Source organism: Triplophysa rosa, linkage group LG7 (assembly GCF_024868665.1).
Source record: "Triplophysa rosa linkage group LG7, Trosa_1v2, whole genome shotgun sequence".
Classification (NCBI taxonomy): domain Eukaryota; kingdom Metazoa; phylum Chordata; class Actinopteri; order Cypriniformes; family Nemacheilidae; genus Triplophysa; species Triplophysa rosa.
Genome location: NC_079896.1, coordinates 14280035 through 14301043, shown reverse-complemented (window position 1 = coordinate 14301043; position 21009 = coordinate 14280035). Strand labels below are relative to the sequence as shown.

General features: G+C 40.2%; 2 protein-coding genes across 2 annotated transcripts; both read left to right on the top strand.

Annotated features, from left to right (window-relative positions):
- The first annotated feature begins 6743 nt into the window (after nucleotides 1–6743).
- On the top strand, nucleotides 6744–11693 carry sec61a1a (SEC61 translocon subunit alpha 1a). Its single transcript, XM_057338732.1, has 12 exons — nucleotides 6744–6879; nucleotides 7834–7901; nucleotides 7995–8060; nucleotides 8195–8273; nucleotides 8453–8584; nucleotides 8689–8798; nucleotides 8939–9092; nucleotides 9182–9342; nucleotides 9631–9828; nucleotides 9950–10141; nucleotides 10287–10363; nucleotides 10450–11693. Exons 1-12 carry the CDS (start codon nucleotides 6873–6875, stop codon nucleotides 10634–10636), a joined length of 1431 nt encoding a protein of 476 aa, XP_057194715.1. The 5' UTR covers nucleotides 6744–6872; the 3' UTR covers nucleotides 10637–11693.
- Nucleotides 11694–13154: 1461 nt separating this feature from the next.
- uroc1 (urocanate hydratase 1) lies at nucleotides 13155–19062 on the top strand. Its single transcript, XM_057338479.1, has 19 exons — nucleotides 13155–13280; nucleotides 13975–14105; nucleotides 14242–14335; nucleotides 14855–14914; nucleotides 15009–15137; nucleotides 15241–15302; nucleotides 15424–15490; nucleotides 15583–15726; nucleotides 16222–16310; nucleotides 16390–16452; nucleotides 16529–16708; nucleotides 16807–16904; nucleotides 17234–17306; nucleotides 17376–17565; nucleotides 17947–18045; nucleotides 18134–18233; nucleotides 18324–18405; nucleotides 18533–18632; nucleotides 18704–19062. The coding sequence occupies exons 1-19, from the start codon at nucleotides 13155–13157 to the stop codon at nucleotides 18842–18844; spliced, it is 2028 nt and encodes a 675-aa protein (XP_057194462.1). The 3' UTR covers nucleotides 18845–19062.
- Nucleotides 19063–21009: the final 1947 nt, after the last annotated feature.

Sequence of the window (21009 nt, the reverse complement as noted above, 5' to 3'; positions counted from 1 at the left end):
TGCTGTCCTGTTTCTCCCATGCTCGTGTTCCTGTTTGGATTGTCCCGTCTTATCTAGTAAGTGTTTAGTTTAGTTTGTCAAGTGATGTTTAGCTTAGTTTAGTGTGAGTCAGTCTGCGTCCTGTTTATTATCCTGTTTGTTAAGTTTTACCCCATTGTGGGTCATTGTTTTGCGTGTTCTTTTGTTGTAATAAAATCTGTATTGTTAACCCCTTAATTCCCGCTGCCTGCAATTGGGTTCTCCTCACGTTTCATGACACTCAAACTACTCAAATAATTTGGGTCAGGGATGGGATTTTATTTTTAACTTCCTTATATAGGTTTAGGAATCTAAGTATTCAGTTTGTTGTATATATAAATTCAACTATACATTTAGTTTGGTGGGACACACACACATGAACACACACTTGATGTGATTGTGGTATGCAGTGCCAATGATTAAACAGAACACGTAACAGCAGACAGCTATTGTCACGGTTGTGGTGCAGAGAGAAGAACCCAAGCGCAGGCAGGCAGTGAAGGGGTTAACAGAAAATATTTATTACAACAAACACACAAAACAAAACCCACGAGGGGGTATAAAACAGGAACTAAACTAAGAAACAAACTTGAAATAAAAGACTTCCCACGAGGGGGGCAAAATGAAAACAAGAACACTAAACCAAACTAAAGGACACGACCAAACGTCTTAAATCATAAAACACAAAACTCACGAAACACGAACAGGGCAAGGACCAGGAACATGGGTGAGAGCACAAACATAATCCACACAGTACAATCCACGAGCACAAGACAAAGAAACAAGAGGGTATTAAAGGGAAGACAAACGAGGGATAACGACAGGGGCAGGTGTGGGTAATTAAACACTCAGGGAAAGATAACGAGGAAACAGAGGAATGGGGCCAATGACAAGACACTGGAGAGAACGTATATTATGTCAAAGGACAATAATATGTTTCTCTCCACACATAACCAAAGACTTTGTCATGGCTCTGCTACAGGACCAAGAAAAACATGACTAAGGAAGCAGAGCCATGACAGAAGCCCCCCCTTTAATGAGCACCTCCAGGTGCTCACCAAGGGGTAGACGGACGAGACAAGGCAGACTGAGACAGACAAAAACCAGACAAACATGGTGAACATGACAAGGGGCAGACAGGACAACAAGACACAGGTGGGTGGAAAAAAAAAACAAACAAGGGAGGGGGGGTGGGCCAAACAAGAGCATAGGGGGCAGTCCAAAGGGTTGGGGGGAAAGTCCCAGTCCCCGGCTGCGCTCGAGGGCGCGAGTCCTGGGGGACTTAGGGGGAGTCCTGGGGGGAACAGTCTTTGGCCCTGGCAGTTTCCCAGGGGCCGGCGGACAGGGCTTGACGCCGGCTGGAAGGCCGGCTGGACAGGGCTTGACGCCGGCTGGAAGGCCGGCTGGACATGGCTTGACGCCGGCTGGAAGGCCGGCTGGACATGGCTTGACGCCGGCTGGAAGGCCGGCTGGACAGGCTTGACGCCGGCTGGAAGGCCGGCTGGACATGGCTTGACGCCGGCTGGAAGGCCGGCTGGACATGGCTTGACGCCGGCTGGACACCGGACTGGACGCCGGCTGGATCACCGGCTGGACGCCGCTGGATCACCGGACTGGACGCCGGCTGGACCCGACTGGACGCCGGCTGGATCACCGGACTGGACGCCGGCGGATCACCGGACTGGACGCCGGCTGGTCACCGGACTGGACGCCGGCTGGAACCGGCTGGACGCGCTGGATCACCGGACTGGACGCCGGCTGGATCACCGGACTGGACGCCGGCTGGATCACCGGACTGGACGCCGGCTGGATCACCGGACTGGACGCCGGCTGGATCACCGGACTGGACGCCGGCTGGATCACCGGACTGGACGCCGGCTGGATCACAGACTGGACACAGGCTGGACACAAGACTGGACACAAGACTGGACACAGGCTGGACACAAGACTGGACACAAGACTGGACACAAGACTGGACACGGGACTAGACACAAGACTGGACACGGGACTAGACAAGACTGGACACGGGACTAGACACAAGACTGGACACGGGACTAGACACAAGACTGGACACGGGACTAGACACAAGATTGGACACGGGACTAGACACAAGACTGGACACGGGACTAGACACAAGACTGGACACGGGACTAGACACAAGACTGGACACGGACTTAGACACAAGACTGACAGCAGGCTGGACACAGACTGACACGGACTGGACAGCCGAGCTGACACACGGACGGACGCCGGCTGCGACACGGACTGGACGCGGCTGACCGGACTGACCCGGACATCGCGCTGGACCGGCTGCACCGGACTGGATGCCGGCTGACCACCGGACTGGACGCCGGCTGCACCACCGGACTGGATGCCGGCTGCACTGCGACTGGATCACGGCTGCACCAAACTGGACACAAGACTGGACACCGGACTGGGCGCCGGCAGGATCCCCGGCTGGGCAGGGTTCAGCATCTCCCTCCTCTTCTTCTTCTTCTTCTTCGTCCGGCCCACAGGACGTGTGGCCGGCTGGAGCGAAGCGATAGGGAGGCCGATAAGCTCCGCACCGGAGGAGTCGGACGGGGAGTCCCACGACTCCCTTCGTCTACGCCGGCCTCGGATGCTGATGGGTGGAAGAGGAGCTGCTGGGGGAGAGGCGGACGGTGCGGCCATGCCGATGACCCAGATCTCCATGACGCAATTCTCTGGGATCGCGGGTAGGGGAGATGGATTGGGTTGGGCTGAGACCCTGGACTCCGGGCGGTTCATGGCATATCTCACCGTGCACTCGAAGTCCAGTGGTCTCAGCATCCTCATCTCCGCCCGCGACAGAGGGTCCCTGAGGCCACCGTTGAACAGGACCGCGAGTTCCGCCTCCCCAAAAACCACCTTCTCAGAATAAACTGCCTCCTCTGCAGCCTTTAGGAAGCGGTCGACATAGTTCATGATATTGTCATCTCCCTGACGGTGGCTGCAGAGGAGGTGAGTCTGGCGGGATCTTTGGGTGGACATGCTGCCTGCTGGGTTCAGTACTGGCTCGTGGATTCTGTCACGGTTGTGGTGCAGAGAGAAGAACCCAAGCGCAGGCAGGCAGTGAAGGGGTTAACAGAAAATATTTATTACAACAAACACACAAAACAAAACCCACGAGGGGGTATAAAACAGGAACTAAACTAAGAAACAAACTTGAAATAAAAGACTTCCCACGAGGGGGGCAAAATGAAAACAAGAACACTAAACCAAACTAAAGGACACGACCAAACGTCTTAAATCATAAAACACAAAACTCACGAAACACGAACAGGGCAAGGACCAGGAACAGGAACATGGGTGAGAGCACAAACATTATCCACACAGTACAATCCACGAGCACAAGACAAAGAAACAAGAGGGTATTTAAAGGGAAGACAAACGAGGGATAACGACACGGGGCAGGTGTGGGTAATCAAACACTTAGGGAAAGATAACGAGGAAACAAGAGGAATGGGGCCAATGACAAGACACTGGAGAGAAAGTATATTACTGTCAAATGGACAATAATATGTTTCTCTCCACACATAACCAAAGACTTCGTCATGGCTCTGCTACAGGACCAAGAAAAACATGACTAAGGAAGCAGAGCCATGACAGCTATTTATTCCACTAATGTAAAAGCTCAAGAATTAAAGGACATAAAGATGGAATGATAATGTAAAGTAAAGAATGCATTATGGGGCAGGGTTTGTATAGGATGGATGAGCTATTTAACCTACTGTACCTGTGATGATGAACATTCAGTTCCACCGAACAAAGTTCACCAAATTGCTGACAGATAAGATGGGCAAAGTATAGCACATCACAATAGAACAACCTAATGAGGCTAGAGGGGGAGAACATGTTAATCCAGTGTTAGACCAATATTCAGTGTTATTGTTTTATTTGTGGTCAGGAAGAATTCTTGCAATAGTGTAAAACAAGTGTTATACACAAACACACATTTGTTTGCAATGGCATTAATATTGTTGTAATTGTTTAAATGTCTTAAATTGCTGTCTGTAACCTTCTGAATCTTAAACAGTTCAACTAGAACAGCTTCATATAATATAATTAATGTATAAATCATTTATAATTCAATAACTAACACCATCATTTTGAAGAAAGCTCACAACTTACTATACATGAGTGTTTTCACAACCAGTCTTGGTTTCTAGCTTGTAGTTATACATTTACATACTTAATATGTGTGTGGGAGTAGTATCCTATTACTGACCCTTTTGAGTTATTCTCACATGACACAGATGTCATAGATTGCTCATACTTTCATGACATCACAACTGCAATGACATCACAACCTTCAGTTTTATTTAAAGCTACTCTCGGCCTCAAGTATATTGAAATCAAAACCGGAAATTTTTGCCCCTAACCACCCACCCACATACATTCTTTCAAGAGACGGTTAATATTTCCCTACTGCCGCACCCCCTCGATTATCATTCATATGATTTGTTTATGTTGCGTGTGTTCCTTTTTAGACATTTCATAATTTGTTAAAAATAAAAATATATTTAAAAACAAATTCCTTATTGTTAGTCATATATTATTAGGCTATTGGTATAGTAAGATAATTAATCTTTATCAAACAATATAATGTACAGACAATGTAAACATACTGTAGCCTCTCATGACTTTAATCAATAGTTTACATGAGTTTACTTTTCGTCTACTTATGAAAGTCATGCTCATATTGTTAATGATAAGAGTCACACATAAACAGGTGTTTACATCCCTTTAAACACTGTAGTCATTACAGTGCCTTTATATAGAATGACAGTAACCCAAATTTAACAGTAATCTTTACTGTTAGATCTCAAATATTTTATTATTACTTATTTATTAGCAGTCTGTATCTTTTTACATTTTGGCATGATGTGGTCCTCTTCAGAACTGACAAATGCCTTTGTTCATGAAATACTAAATGTTGGTCTGCCAGTTTATGTTCATTACTAGATACAATATGTCATTCACCCTTGATATTTTGCTGAAGGGCATACAAAATAAGATCTGACATGTTCTGGCATGTGACAGTATTGGCAATGTCTCAAGGATCACAATCTTATTGTGAAACAGTCTTTTTCTGTGGAAGATAACACAAATAGGAAATGTTCTGGTGTTCTCCTCTAGGGAAAAATATAGTTACGTAACTGCAATAGAAAACACATTGCTTGTTTAAGTCACTATGTGTGCAGACTGACAGCAGCTTTGCATTATTGTAATTATATAACGGACCCTGTTTATAAAAAGACAGAACCATTACTTAGCCAGCTCCTATTGTGATGCTCAATGAATGGACATGTAGGTACTGTAAAACAGCACTGGGCAATTCATGCAAGGTTTAGCTCAGATGTCAATATTTAGTGGTTTAAATGCTCCATGTGAACGTTTTTAAAGTTTTTTAGCAGGATTGTCCATAGTCAGGTAAGTTAATCGTCACATCGGTAACAATCCATATTCCTCATAAATGTGCACATATAAATTAAAATAAAATAACTGTTATGATCTCAGAGCCATCCCTTGTCCATTTATTGAGTTTTATTACTTCTGGTTTGTACATTTTAATTTACAGAAATCCTACAAAAGCATGGTGTCAAAACATTTTTGTTAAATATATATTTCCCTCTTATCAAAAAAAACTTCAGTATAGACTGATATTTTTGTCTGGACTCTATCATCAGGGGTTTAGAAAAATATAAAAATATGATTCAATAGCTATATTGGTAATAAATAGGCCTACATTTTCTGAGAATGTGTATTTCAAGTTTTGACTCAAAGTGTCACATCCATGAGGCTGGAATTGCCCACTGAAATCTCTGAATGTCATAATATTTACTGTAACGTTATAATTTACAATGAGTACATGGAGCCCTCTGGTGGTTACAGATTTACACTGTGAGAACTACAACGAATTATTTCACTAGTGTTTTTCAAATGATGAATGAATGAATGAATGAATGAATGAATGAATGAATGAATGAATGAATGAGAACAGTCAAACACCGGAATGGTTGCAGCCAGGTTACAAAGAGAGGTTAAAAAATAGCACACGCCCTGCTTCTTAATGCCTCCAAAGGTGCCATAACGCATTAATCAATTTTGCATTTCTTGGAGTTATCCGCAATACTACTTTTATTATCCGTAATAAAAAAATACAATATTATTACACAATATATTATTTCTAAATATTAAAAATCAATAAAATGTCACAAGTGGCTCACTCCACTTGCTCTGGAAACATGCGCAGGCCTATTTCACCGGAAGTACATTAGCTACATTTATTGTTTAGTGTCACTGTCACCGATATATATTTTTCCCTTGTCTGTTTTATTTAGTAAACGTACTTTGTACCACTGTTACAATGCATATTTACCATCTATAATAACAATTTCAGCCCACATTAATGTTATGCAATCTATATATACATTGAATGAAAACAAGTACTCGAAATGACCACATTAGCATTTAACGTTAGCTAAGTGAACTATTAAAACGGATAACTAGCCGTCTTTACTTTATAGGCCTACGCAACAGTATATTAAAATAAATCGCCGTGACATGTCTAGATTCTGGAAAAATGTTGAGGACAGCGTCATGAGACAGACTCCGACCACATGATTAAATTACAATACTTGAAACAGAAGATCAACGGTCGGTGGCTCTCTGTTCTGACGTGTAGTAGAGTTTGTGTAGTGTTGACGTGTCTCTAAAGCGCTTCTCCTCCCTCTCTCTCTCTTTCTCTCTCACGGGCGGTGGAGCTGGACTACCCGTTTACAGCTCACTGGGACATCAGATAGTGACCGTGATTTTGGGGGACTGTCACCATGGCTAGTGAGTGGAGCGTTTTAAGCTTTTAATTTTGTGTTTATTACATTTAACTTAATCCGTTTGATTTTCCTGTTTTGCTACAATAGGGTTCCGTTAGCATTGTTAGCACGCTAGCCGGACAGTTTCCTTTGATCTAACGTTAGACCCGAGACTGCTATTAGATGTCTGTACGTTATTTATTGCTGGTTAAAACATATTTTTTAAATTTGATGCTTGATATATCAATTGTGGTTTGCGTGAAATGACGTTTGAAAGCATTTCAGATTGCTAACTATTGAATGGCTGAAGCGGCTAGCGTTAGCATGTGGAAACTGTGCATTTTAAATATTTAAAATAACAAAAAAGTCTGTCTTATATGTTTACTAACACATTTAACGTACTTGCTGTTTGGAGATTTACTCATTTGTAGGCTTTCTAAATTGCCAGACTAAAGGGAAGTTGTAATGGAGGCTAGCAGCAAGCAAGCCGGCTAATGTTAGTTGTTTGAAGCTAATTTTGTACAGTAAAGTACGTTACTTAATCAAATGTCTTGTCATTTTTTTAAATACCCGTGATATTACCTCAGAGAAATCATTATGTATTGGGTTGTTTGTGATTTAGATGTGTTAGTGTATAACAGATCGAAAATCTGAATCAGTTGGGTGCTTTAATGATGACGACGCTTTAGAAAGGACAGCATCTTCCTGCTGTTGTCCCAATACCACAACATTGGATTTGTAAAATAGAGAATTGTCTTATGTAAACTTAGTCGTTTATTTCCGTCTAAAGCTCTTATCGCCGAGTTCCAACATACCCAATTTAAGTAATTAAACTAAACATTTTTTGCGTTATTTGAGTCTGTAAGGGTTAAATGGTTGTTTGTTAATTTGGGGTAACTACGTTTTATGCAGCCTCTGCAAATAAACATGCATGTTTTGTATTACTGATACTCTATCTTTTCTGTTCTTCCATTTCCAGTTAAGTTTTTGGAGGTTATAAAACCGTTTTGTGCGGTTTTGCCGGAAATTCAAAAACCTGAAAGAAAGGTACAATCCTGCAGACAACATCAAATAGCCTGTTTCTAAGTGAATTACACTCATGTAAAAGTATGTTTTTAACCAATCCTATGTGTGTTACAGATCCAGTTTAGGGAAAAGGTACTATGGACGGCAATCACGTTGTTCATCTTTCTTGTTTGCTGTCAGGTAAGTTTATTGTGAGAAAAATATTTTTTTCATGTGTTGGTATTCTTAGTGCTGCAGTTATTTGTTACAAATTGAAACTTTACCTTTGAGCGGATGATTCAGTGTTTTTGTCTGTATTAATCTACCATTTTCAGATCCCTCTTTTCGGAATCATGTCATCAGACTCGGCAGATCCATTTTATTGGATGAGAGTCATCCTGGCTTCCAACAGAGGTATACCATGCCAAACCATTTTTCTTCTTCTATGAACTTAGTGAAATTTGAATTTGTTTTGTTAGTGGCTTACCTGCAATTTAGAATAACATCTAATTAAACATACTGAGGTGCCTGATGTTTTCATGAGCTTTTGTATTGCAAGAACTCAGGCTTAATATTGTGTTTGTGCATTTCAGGTACTCTGATGGAGTTGGGTATCTCTCCCATTGTGACCTCTGGTCTCATCATGCAGCTGCTGGCTGGAGCTAAAATCATCGAGGTTGGCGACACACCTAAAGACAGAGCACTCTTTAATGGAGCTCAAAAGTGTACGTCTCTAGATGATGTGTTTGTAAAATATGAATACTACTACACTGCACACAAATGACATAATGGCTGTATTTATGATAAAAGTATTCTTTTATGTTTGCAGTGTTTGGAATGATCATCACCATTGGTCAGGCTATTGTGTATGTCATGACTGGAATGTATGGAGACCCTTCAGAGATGGGTGCTGGCATCTGTCTGCTTATCATCATTCAGGTAAGATAGTGAAATTGGTGATATTAAGTGGATTTTGTGGAGCTATTGTTTCATATCTTGCATTAAGGATGTTTGTATTTTGTACTGAGTGTACTGGATGAGATGCAATATGACTGAATCCGTTTATACTTGTCCTGTAGTTGTTTGTGGCTGGTCTGATTGTGTTGCTGCTGGATGAGTTGCTTCAGAAGGGTTATGGGTTGGGCTCTGGTATATCTCTCTTCATTGCCACCAACATTTGTGAGACCATCGTATGGAAGGCGTTCAGCCCAACAACAGTCAACACAGGAAGAGGTATGTGTTCAGGGCAGAAATCCCATTTGAATCCATTGTGTAAATCTGTTTAAAAACACTGGTTGATCTTTTTGTCTCTGTTCATTCAGGTACTGAGTTTGAGGGAGCCATTATTGCTCTCTTCCACCTGCTGGCCACTCGTACAGATAAAGTGCGAGCCCTGAGAGAGGCCTTCTACAGACAGAACCTGCCCAACCTCATGAACCTCATTTCTACTGTCTTCGTCTTTGCTGTCGTCATATATTTCCAGGTTTGTTTTCTAAGATGAACTTTTGTTGTAAAGCTGTAAGCCTAAAAACCCTTTAAAGTAAAGATTTATATATTTCTCAATATTTATTTTTTTCATTGTTGGTTTTACTTCAATTTTTTGGCAATTCAATATTAGAAGAAATGTGACTCTAAAAATGTAGAGCTTTTTCTTTATGCCTTTCATATGCCCCTGACCCAAGCAAAAGAAAATTAAGTTACTTTACTAAAAAAGATAATTGAATTGTTAAAATGTTGTTTTAATGTTTCTTTTTTGCTCTCCTAATAACAGGGCTTCAGGGTTGACCTGCCCATCAAGTCTGCACGCTACCGTGGACAGTATAACACATACCCCATTAAGCTGTTCTACACCTCCAATATTCCCATCATCCTGCAGTCCGCATTGGTTTCCAACCTTTATGTCATCTCCCAAATGCTCTCCACCCGCTTCAGTGGGAACTTTCTGGTCAACCTGCTGGGGACTTGGTCTGTAAGTGACACCCAGTGCTTTTGTTACTGTAGCATGTCACTATTTTGATATTTATGAGAGACTGTAGAGAAACTGAAAATTAGGATGAGGAATCCAAACTAATTGAAGCTTTTTTTTGTAGGACACCTCATCTGGTGGCCCGGCACGTGCCTACCCTGTAGGTGGTCTGTGTTACTTTCTTTCTCCTCCAGAGTCTTTTGGTTCTGTGCTTGACGACCCAGTCCATGCAGTTATCTACATTGGCTTCATGCTGGGATCCTGTGCCTTTTTTTCCAAGACCTGGATTGAAGTTTCTGGATCATCTGCCAAAGATGTACGTTTGGTGGCTTCCTAACTAAATTAACTCTAAAAGAGCTTGAGCAGAGTCGTTCCCGTTCTTTTATTCAACAATTTGTGGATATTTGTATATACTGTTTAAGCATGCATTATGAAGTTTTAATGGGTGTGTGCGTTTTCAGGTGGCAAAGCAGCTGAAAGAACAACAGATGGTGATGAGGGGTCACAGAGAGACCTCGATGGTTCATGAACTCAACAGGTAAATTCACAAACACTCCTGCACTATAATCTCAGCTTCTTAATACTTTTGAATACTTCATTTAACCCAATGGTTATGTTTTTTAGGTATATCCCCACAGCGGCTGCATTCGGTGGCCTGTGTATTGGAGGCCTTTCAGTCATGGCTGATTTCCTGGGTGCCATCGGCTCTGGAACAGGAATCCTATTGGCTGTTACCATCATCTACCAGTACTTTGAGATATTTGTAAAGGAACAGAGTGAAGTTGGCAGCATGGGAGCGCTACTCTTCTAATCATGGACATTCACAAATCACACACGTACTTGCTGACACACCTTAAAAAACACTTTTATTATTTTTATGATTGTCGTTGACTTATTTTTATTTAGGTGCAATTTAGGCATTCAGAATGGTCTGTCACCAGTCTTGGGAGAACAGGGTTCTTTGTAGCTGGTTTCAGTTGGGTATGTTCTCCCAATTGTCAGAAGTGGCAAACGTTTCTAAAAGTCAGTGACAAAGCTGAACTTCAGTAATGGGACAGTAAAGATAGACTCTGTGAGCTCTGACTAGGAATTTTCTGGAACTCTGTTCAGCTTGGTCTGTCCTTTTTCTGTCTCTTTGTCACTGAAGCGCCTCTTTTATTACTTTTTCCTGTCTCTTTCTAGTTGAGCCTGGTTAGAGGATTTTTCGGAAAGTATTGCTAATGTTGGGTAATTGAGTACTCAACACTGTCAATTAAATCTCGACACACTCAAAACTGTCTCTACTGTAAAGTCTCAGTTTGTCAGTCATGTCAGACAGTATGTAAATCTGACATTTTTCATCCATGATGTCTGATGGTAGTGTAAGGCTTTTTTAAACTCCTTATACTGTATTTAATCATAAAAGTTGTTGTGTTTTAGTTATCTCTGAAGATCTGAGAACCAAAGGAGTTTGGTTTACGTCAACAGAATAGCCTCTAAACAAGGTGAATTACAACAGATGAAATGCAATGCTCAGTGTGGCGTCAGTCTTTTGGTGTGTTTAATTTTGATGTGTATGCATTTAAACACGGAATCCTTTTGTACAAAACACATCTTACAGCATAGGCAGCAAGACATTTCTGTATGTGAAACTGCTTGCTCTTTAGTGAAAGACAGTAATATATGAATTGGTTACACCAACAGCCCACTTGGTTTACTCAAATTTCAGCTCTTTACTATGTCAATGGGTATCTGTATATATGACATTAAATGCAGTGCGCAACCATGTAAAATATTTTTTTTTTTGATTATGTAAAAAGAAATGTTCCGAACAAATATATTCAGCTGAGACCGATCATTCTCAATAAAAGCTCATTTTTGGGAGAAGAGACTGTTGTAAACCTTGAATTGTTGCCGTTACAAGTTCCAGAGTATAAAACAAAATCTATGTATGACATCACTTGGAAACTGTTTCAAATGAACAATACCAAATTTTAAGAGTAAAATGTATTTAGGTTGTTTTATTTGTTTGGAAACTTGCACCTTGGAAGTGCTCATGGCTTCTGTGATTTAAACAATTCTGATGGTTCTTTTGTACTTGACAATTTAAAATAACTTTTGGGCCATCTCCAGGCTCTTTTTGAAGGCATAAATCCTCACCCAAAAGTTTAATTTTTGTTTATTTATACCAGGTAATCTCTAAAGGAAACAAGTGAGTCTAAAAGAGTGTCATCTCTTCAGATGTCATATTGAGGCCAGTTAGGTTAATCGGTGCGTACCAAACGGGAAATATCGCCCTCTGAAGGTCACTTCGGGAAGGGCACACCATAAAAAAACGTCACTTCAAATAAATGGAAAATGACGTTGTTTTATTGCTCCTTTTGCCAAGTAAACTGACACATTAAGAGATACAATTGCATTTTTCCCTCTAGAGTAAACACATCAATAGCTTACAGGGAATATTTGCTAGTGAATGGAGTTGTCTGTTCCATTAATTATTAAAAATCTGTTCATTCTTCCAAAATGATCTCCTGCTAATTGTCTTTTGAATTTATATAAAAAGAAATGATTGGTAAGGAAGGTAAATCTCTGAAAGTAGATATTTTAAATGGGTTTGGATTGTAGCAGTTTGACAAACCTTCCCTTAACATTTCAATACTTCATCATTCAAAGTCAACATTGATTGTCATTCCAATCACACTGCACTGGAAATGGAAAGTAATGAATGTTGTGTTTTTGCAAAGGTTCACAGACCCTCTCTCTTAACCTGTTTTTAGTGTTATGAAATACCTGATCTTTAAACTCCCAATTTTTACATTTCTATGGCATTTGTTTTGTTAAAATTGACACAACAATGACACAATGAAGTGTGTTAATGAATAAAATGTGGAAGTTTTCCTCTGTAAATACCTATATTTTGGTTTACTTTGATTAAAGTCTATTATGAGCCATAATAGACACACAGTTATATTTTGCCCATGTCACGAATGTAATACATTGTTTCTTCAGACAAACAATATAATAAGTAATATACAAAGTATTAGTTGTGTTTTTATGCTTTTTGGGGGGAGGGTGCTTGTTCAATGATTAGCTGACAAAGATGTTTGTGTTGTTTTACTGGATGAGACGAGGAGGAGAGATAAGTGAACTGACCAATGATGTGATGGGGAGGAGGTTAGAGAGGGTCACTAGACCAGCAGTCGCACAAAACAAACTTATCGTGATAGCAACTAAACAGAAGCACCTACAACAATTAATTCAGGGAGAAACTGTAAGTATCTGGAAGAGCTTCTGGCTTTTATCTACATTTCTCCTGCTTTCATTTTGTCCAATCTGAATGTAGAAGTGTGATGTCCAGTCTAAAGGAGATCTGTGCGGGATTACCCCTTGATCCTCTTCCCCAAAATCGTGGCAGGGACCCCAGCGTACCTCATGCACCAGTGCGTACTCCAAACCTCACTGCTGCAGAAGAACGGGTGAGTTGCAAAATTTCTCCACACTTGTGAGGTGAATTGTCATAATAATTCTAATTGAACGTCCAGATCTTCATCTCTTTATAAAGTCTTTGGGGGCTTACACCCTAAAATTCTTAAAGGGATAGTTCACCCAAAAATAAAAATTTACTGATCCTCGTGTCAGTCAAAACCTGTATGTGACTCTTTCTTCTGTGGAACACAAAAGAAGACATTTTGAGAAATGTCTTGGTGTTTTTTTTTTGTCTTTCCAATGGAAGTCAAATGCTGTTTGGTTTCCTACGTTCTTCAGAATACCCTTAGAATACAGAAAGTCATCCAAGTTTTGAATGACACGAGGTTGAGTAAACGAAAGAATTCAAATGTTTGGATCAGCTATCCTTTGAAAAACATTATAGTGCACTGGTTTTTGTTTATGTATAAATATGCTTACAGTTCTCGCAGGTTTTTCTTTTAAAAAATCCCCCAATTCTCTCAAAGCTTTCAACACTATGAGTCCTGTCAATTATTATAGAAGATAAGAGACTTTAGATATAGCAAGGAGTCCTCAGTGAAAGGGGGTGAGGGACAGAAACCTAAACGTTTTGTAACCTGATTGCATCATGACCACTCAATGTCCAATCTTGTCACTCTTTTTGTTCACTTTTCTTTATTTTTATCCAAACTCAAGTTATTTTCTGGATCTTTGTCTCTTTAGCTGGCTTTGGGGAATGCTTTGAGATACTTTACCCCTGCTCTGCACCCGACTCTGGCTGCAGAGTTTGCACAGGAGCTCAGAGATTATGGGCACATATACATGTACCGCTTCTGTCCTGCCCTCCACATGAGGTATAATATAAACAATCACACATACTCGCAGAAACACCATGTATGAAGACATTTTATAATATGCATGAAAAGCAAACATTACAATACCAACTGTATTCATTCAAGTGTGACCATGGCATATGACTGTGTGTTTTAGAGCCTATCCAATTGATCAGTACCCATGTAGAACTAAACAAGCGGCTGCCATCATGCTTATGATCATGAACAATCTGGATCCTGCAGTGGCACAGGTACAGTATGTGTTTACATTTAATTTATTTTAATTTAAGTAAATGTGATATTTCAAATAGGTGCCTTGACTTATTTTTTACTTATAAGGCTGAACTTGAGTGCTTTGTGGTGCATGTACAGTATAGTCGCTGAAAGTGATTTGGAAAATTGGTGTCGTTGACTTTTATTCAGGAGTGTAAACTGAAGCTCAGCTTTGAGAAGAATTTATGGAGTCTTGGCAAAAATGACACAAACGTGTGCAAAGCTTATAGTCAAGGCCCAGGAGAATGTCTGTTATAGTCAAAAAGTAACTACTAAACCCATATCAAATAAAACCCATATTCTCTGATACACTGTATTTGGCCTTTTTTGGGCCCGTCTCCGTTTTGTACCATACACCATATTTTGATGGTTTAATCTAACTTGAGGGGGAACTGAAAGCAACTTTTGAATACAAATATGTCTTTCCACTCTTCGGTTTTATCTTTAATTGCTAGAATCAATTGAGCTTTTGCAAAGTGAGTGTTTTCTGTTCTCAGTTCCCACAAGAGCTTGTGACGTATGGAGGGAATGGACAGGTGTTCAGCAACTGGGCTCAGGTAAACCGTGTGAAGTTATATCCTTTTATTTGTGGTACAATTATATATACTTATTCTGTACACATTTATGTACACTATGAATGTGTTTACATAGTTCTGGCTGGTGTTTCACTATCTGAGCATCATGACTGAAGAGCAGACGCTTGTGATGTACAGCGGCCACCCATTAGGTCTCTTTCCCAGCCTTCCTTCTTCCCCACGCTGTGTAATCACTAATGGCATGGTACACACAATCATCATATTCACGTGGCGCATGCATGCATTTTCATGTGAATATGTGTCTTTTTTTACCACAATTAATTTCATTACATCTTATTCTGCTTCAGGTTATTCCAAACTATTCTTCAAGAGAGAAATATGATAAGATGTTTGCTATGGGGAATACCATGTAAGATTTCACAGTGCAACCTCTATATATGACGTTTTTTTTTAACTTTGCTTGTGTTTTGCTGCTCATTTAAATGAGGTGTGTATATTAACATTTTTTGGTTATCTATTTGTATGGTCAGGTATGGCCAGATGACAGCCGGAAGTTACTGTTACATTGGCCCTCAGGGCATCGTCCATGGCACCATGGTAAAAAAAATAGTAATAAAATGAACTGTTGAGGCAAATGAAGGTATTGTTTTCCTCAAAGATAATGTATAAAAGAATTATAAATCTTGTAGTTGACAGTGCTAAATGCAGGTAGGAGATACCTGGGTTCCGGTGACTTAAGGGGGCGTGTCTTTGTGACCTCTGGTCTGGGTGGCATGAGTGGAGCACAGGCAAAGGCCGCAGTCATTGCTGGCTGTATCGGGGTCATTGCCGAGGTGAGATGATGATATAGCTTAAAGAGATAGTTCACCCAAAAATAGAAATCCTGCTATTATTTATTTCCCTTACATTTGAAACCTGTATGTCTTTCTTCAGCAGAACACAAAATACGGGATTTTGAGAAATGGTTTTGTGTCCATATAATTAAAGTCAATGGGGGCCAATGTTGTTTGGTTACCAACGTTCTTCAAAATAACTTCTTTGTGTTCTGCAGACGAAAGTAAGTCATACAGGTATGGAATGACAGGAGGGTGAGAAAATGATTTTTGGATAAACAAAAAACACATTGAATGCTCAACAATACGTATCTGAGTATTTTCTTCACCAAATGAGATTCACATTCATTACAATGAAAAAATGCACTGAAAATGAATGGTCTAACGTCTTTTGTATGTCATGGAAGGTACTTTCGGATAAACAAACTTTCATTAAAAAAGTAGCAACAGCAATTACTAAGCTAATAAAAGCAAAAACAATTCCGGTCTCTGTAGGTTGATGAAGCTCCACTTAAGAAAAGACATGAGCAGGGCTGGCTGATGGAGGTTACTAGTGAACTGAACCACTGCATCCAACGCATCAGGTATAACACCCTAAAAACATGAACACAGCGAGGTAGAACGTGAGATACGGACAAATCAATTTTATGTTCTGTATTAAAGGGAGGCCAAAAAAGCAAAGACGACTTTGAGTTTAGGTTACCATGGCAATATTGTGGATCTTTGGTAAGTCCTGAACTACACATTGTAGTTGTTATTGCTTGTGAGATGTGTTTTGTTTATTGTCAGTGGAATGTTTCAGGGAGCGGCTGTACCAGGAGTATAAGCAGACAGGAGAGTTGTTGGTAGATTTGGGTTCTGATCAGACATCACTGCATAACCCATTCAGTGGAGGATATTGCCCAGTGCAACTCACTTTCAGACAAGCCAATCAACTCATGAACACAGATCCCCAACGCTTCAAAACCTTAGTACATGAGAGGTACATGCCAAAACACCTTTATGAAAGTGTATCACAACTCAAGGTGCCGATGGTCCATTGCATTTAAAACTACATGTGCTCTGATCTCGCTTATGCAGTCTTCGTAGGCAGGTTGAAGCTATCAATAAACTTTCATGTGTGGGGATGTTCTTCTGGGACTATGGCAATGCTTTTCTGTTAGAGGCACAGCGAGCAGGCAAGTAGAAACCTCACACCCACAGTATAGTGTACTCATAGTAACATGTATTGGTAATGTGCAAATAAAGGGGTTTGTTTGGCAATAGTTACATACTGACTTTACATTATCAACCTTTTAAACAGCTACTTAAAACATATATCAATTAAATATTGATTTAGGTTAAAATGATTTACGTAATTGTTTAAGACGACAGAGTAATACAAGAGATGTGAAACTGTCTCAGGAGGAGGACCACGGTCAATTATACATCATTTACAAAAATGATAAGAAAATCATAATATAGGATTTCAAAAAGCAGCCAATAAAATGAATTGGTTTTCTGTAAGGTGCGGATGTGGAGAAGAAAGGGGGAGGAGCTACTGTGTTTAGATATCCCTCATACATCCAACACATTATGGGGTAAGTGACAACCCGCAGGTCACATGCATAAGCACACACACCGTTACTGATCTCTGCCTTTTTCTGTAGAGATATTTTTTCACTGGGTTTTGGGCCGTTCCGCTGGGTGTGCACGTCTGGTGACCCTGCTGACCTGTCTGAGACTGACGCAATAGCTGCCGCTGTACTAGAAGAGATAAGCACTACGGTAACCGAAAACGTTCGACAGCAATACAATGACAACATCCGCTGGATCCGTGAGGCTGGGAAGCATAAGATGGTATGGAACATAGAAATGTAAATAAATATAAATGTATGCTTATTACTTCACGAGAGGGTGGTCACACTAGACTTTGTGTTCTATTCACTTGCCTATAGATTTTTTCATCTCTGGGTACATGTTTGCAAAATGTACATAATTGTACATACAAGGTGAACTCTGACCTGTGAGATCTGAAAAACTAAATTAGATAATATATTTGAGTGTTTGAAAATGCAATGATTATTCATCTTTTGTTATTTTTTCCAAAAATAAACCATGGAGCTTGACATCAAAATCTATTGCCCTTATTTGTTTTGCGTTAATAAAATCTACTGTGATTCTCAGTCTGTACTTGTTGTCGAATTTCTTGTGCATTCGTAAGTTGAGTTTTGTGTTCAGGTTGTGGGTTCTCAGGCCCGCATTCTCTATTCAGACCAGAAAGGCAGAGTATACATCGCCTTGGCGATAAACCAAGCCATCGCCAAGGGGAAAGTCTCGGTAAAGCTATTCAGCACACTGAAGTGTACTCATTTAATTCATACAGATTTCTCATCATATAAGTTTAACGGTCTGCTTTACCCCTCAGGCCCCAGTAGTGATCAGCAGAGATCACCATGATGTCAGTGGAACAGACAGCCCATTCAGAGAGACCTCTAATGTTTATGATGGCTCCGCATTTTGTGCTGGTACACACAGACACACACATAATACAAGCTTACACACATTATAAACCCAAATACGTGTAGTTTATTTATATATATGGACATTTGATGTAGACATGGCTGTGCAGAACTGTATTGGTGATGCGTTCCGTGGTGCAACGTGGGTTGCTTTGCACAACGGAGGAGGAGTTGGATGGTAAGGAGGGATTTGACTGGTTATTAAAGAAAACGTATTCATTCTAAATCAGTCCATTGTTAAAAGATAAAAAAATCTTCATTATCAGCTGTGGATTCAATATTGAGTCAGTATGTATTTTTCTTAGGGGGGAAGTGATAAATGGAGGTTTTGGATTGGTTCTGGATGGTTCTGAAGAAGCAGGCCAGAGAGCTAGACTAATGCTGAACTGGGATGTCTCTAATGGGGTGAGAATGTGTGCAACAAGTATGTTTTTGTGTGTCCTTTATTCAATATACTGATATGTGTATTTGCCCAGGTGGCAAGGAGATGTTGGTCCGGCAACTCTAATGCTTATGAGACGATTCAGCGTACCATGGAGGACCAGGGTCAGCTGAGAGTCACCATGCCCTACACAGTGCAGGATGAACACATTCTGGACCGTGCACTGCAGGGCTAGACTAAACTCTGAAATATTATATTAAAGACTATGCATTAGTAAATGAATTATAGTGATGCATTTATCTAGTTGTACCCAGCCTAGAAAACATTGAACACAAACAAACAACTCATAATCAGACACACTTGGATTTCTATACAATGGAATAATACACATACCTAGTCACACGATGCTCATACAATGGTTTTACATGGTAGTAACACTAGTGTCTTTTGTCAAGAGTAGGTAATATAAAGGTTTCTAAAAACTTTGTTTATTTGGGTGCTCTGATAATCTTCAATTTGTTAAATGCGCTATTACTTGAAGGACTGTATAAAACTGAGAACACTTCAGACTATGAGAGGGGTAAGAAAGAGATTGACCTTTAACACTAAGAAGTTTGACTTGAATGGGTGTCATGGATACGTGTGTAAACATGCCTCCCATATACACAGCTACAGTGATCTACAGATATGCTTGGTGTTATAAAGAAATACATGTTACTAGTTTAATTTTATTCTTATAATAATACTAATGGAGTGCTTATTGGGAGACCCAACGCTGGAAGACGAATTCAGGCGCTTAAAAAAGCGAGATCTAACAGAGACCTACTTATTTCAAATGTCATGCGGTTCATTGGGGACACAGAAATGTAAAAATAGTGACATCAGAAAGCATATTGTGGATAAATTGAATACCGTTCGTACACAAAAGAGACACTTCGGCGTTTTACCTGACAAACCAGCAGCGGGCAGAAACTCAACAGGGTTCCCACGTTATCCTGGAAATAAGCCCGTGGAACATCCAGAGTGGATCAGCGATCGAAAGGCATTCCGAGAAGCGCTTGACGGGATGGGTGATCTGCGCAGATGGTTTCATAATAAACCTATTCTCACGGACCTGGAGGTTCTCGTAACGGAGAGAGAGAGACGAGCTAAGCAGAAATCTTATCCTGAAACATATATTTCACCAGACGATGCCAATGTACGAATAAAAACGACTATGCAAAAGTTTAGAACGTTTTTGAACATTCATGTTGGCTAAAAATTGACCTTTTTATTACCTTGAACGTTTATCCTAAACTTTCATTAAAGCAAATTATGCTTTTGTCCTAATTTTGTAGCTAAAGGTTCAAAACACTTGATATGTCATTATATAACATTTGCATTTCTTATTTTTGGGTGCCAATGTTTTTGTTGTTGCTGTTGTTGTTGTTAAACGTTCTGAATCAGATATTCATTGCTTTTCATTACAGTCACCGCGCATGCTCAAACTCGAGATGGAAGAAGTAAAACGGTATCTGTGCACGCGCACGCTTAGTGCCCGCAAACTCGCCAAACTTTTTGACTGGCACGGGACTGGTAAAATAAAGCGTGCAGACCTCGGTATATTGTTTGAGAAGGTAACTTTGGTAATCGATTTATTTTTCCATTTCTATTTCTTATATTCCACATAAAATCTTAACATATCGTCACCCTGATAGCACACATACATCTGGTTTACGTCTATTTGACGTCTGCATTTACATCTGCAAGACATCTACAATACATAGTTTGCTCATCTGCAATACGTCTCGGAGATGTCTGCTGTCAGACGTCATATAGACATCTAGAAGATGTCTGTAAGATGTTTATGATTTAGAGTGGATGTACAACAGCTCTTTCTAAGATGTTTAGCAGATGTTTTTAAGCAGCAGATCTCCAGATCTTTAGCAGACGTATTACAGACGTTCAGACGTCTCCGAGACGTATTGCAGATGAGCAAACTATGTATTTAAGATGTCTTGCAGATGTAAATGCAGACGTCAAATAGACGTAAACCAGATGGATTGTGCTATCTGGGTCACTGTTCTTCCAAAACCTCGGATGTCCGAAGTGGCTGTTTTCAGGAAATGGAAAAAGCACTGTACTTTTATATGATGAAATACTGTGTTGTCAAAGTTGACATGCACTTTTCAATACTTTTTATTGGTTAGATATTTGCAAAACCCAGTGACAAACATAAAGGGTGATAATATAATGATTTATGTCAAAAAATAAAAGTCATGAAACATGGAGATACAAGGTTTTAGAAGGGCAGCAGCAATATCTAAAGCATGTGTTTGTGCCTTCATCCAGTGCTTTGGTTTGTAGGAAGGCTTCTTCATACCAATTGAGCGGATGGATGCACTGATGATCTCGTTAAAG

Excerpts from the sequence above, each read along its gene's own strand:
- sec61a1a (XM_057338732.1), top strand. Across the intron at positions 8,274-8,452 it reads CATCCTGGCTTCCAACAGAG|GTACTCTGATGGAGTTGGGT; the intron begins GTATACCATGCC and ends TGTGCATTTCAG. Across the intron at positions 9,093-9,181 it reads AACAGTCAACACAGGAAGAG|GTACTGAGTTTGAGGGAGCC; the intron begins GTATGTGTTCAG and ends CTGTTCATTCAG.
- uroc1 (XM_057338479.1), top strand. The coding sequence starts at position 13,155 with ATGTCCAGTCTAAAGGAGATCTGTGCGGGATTACCCCTTGATCCTCTT. Across the intron at positions 13,281-13,974 it reads TCACTGCTGCAGAAGAACGG|CTGGCTTTGGGGAATGCTTT; the intron begins GTGAGTTGCAAA and ends TTGTCTCTTTAG. Across the intron at positions 18,633-18,703 it reads ACTGGGATGTCTCTAATGGG|GTGGCAAGGAGATGTTGGTC; the intron begins GTGAGAATGTGT and ends GTATTTGCCCAG.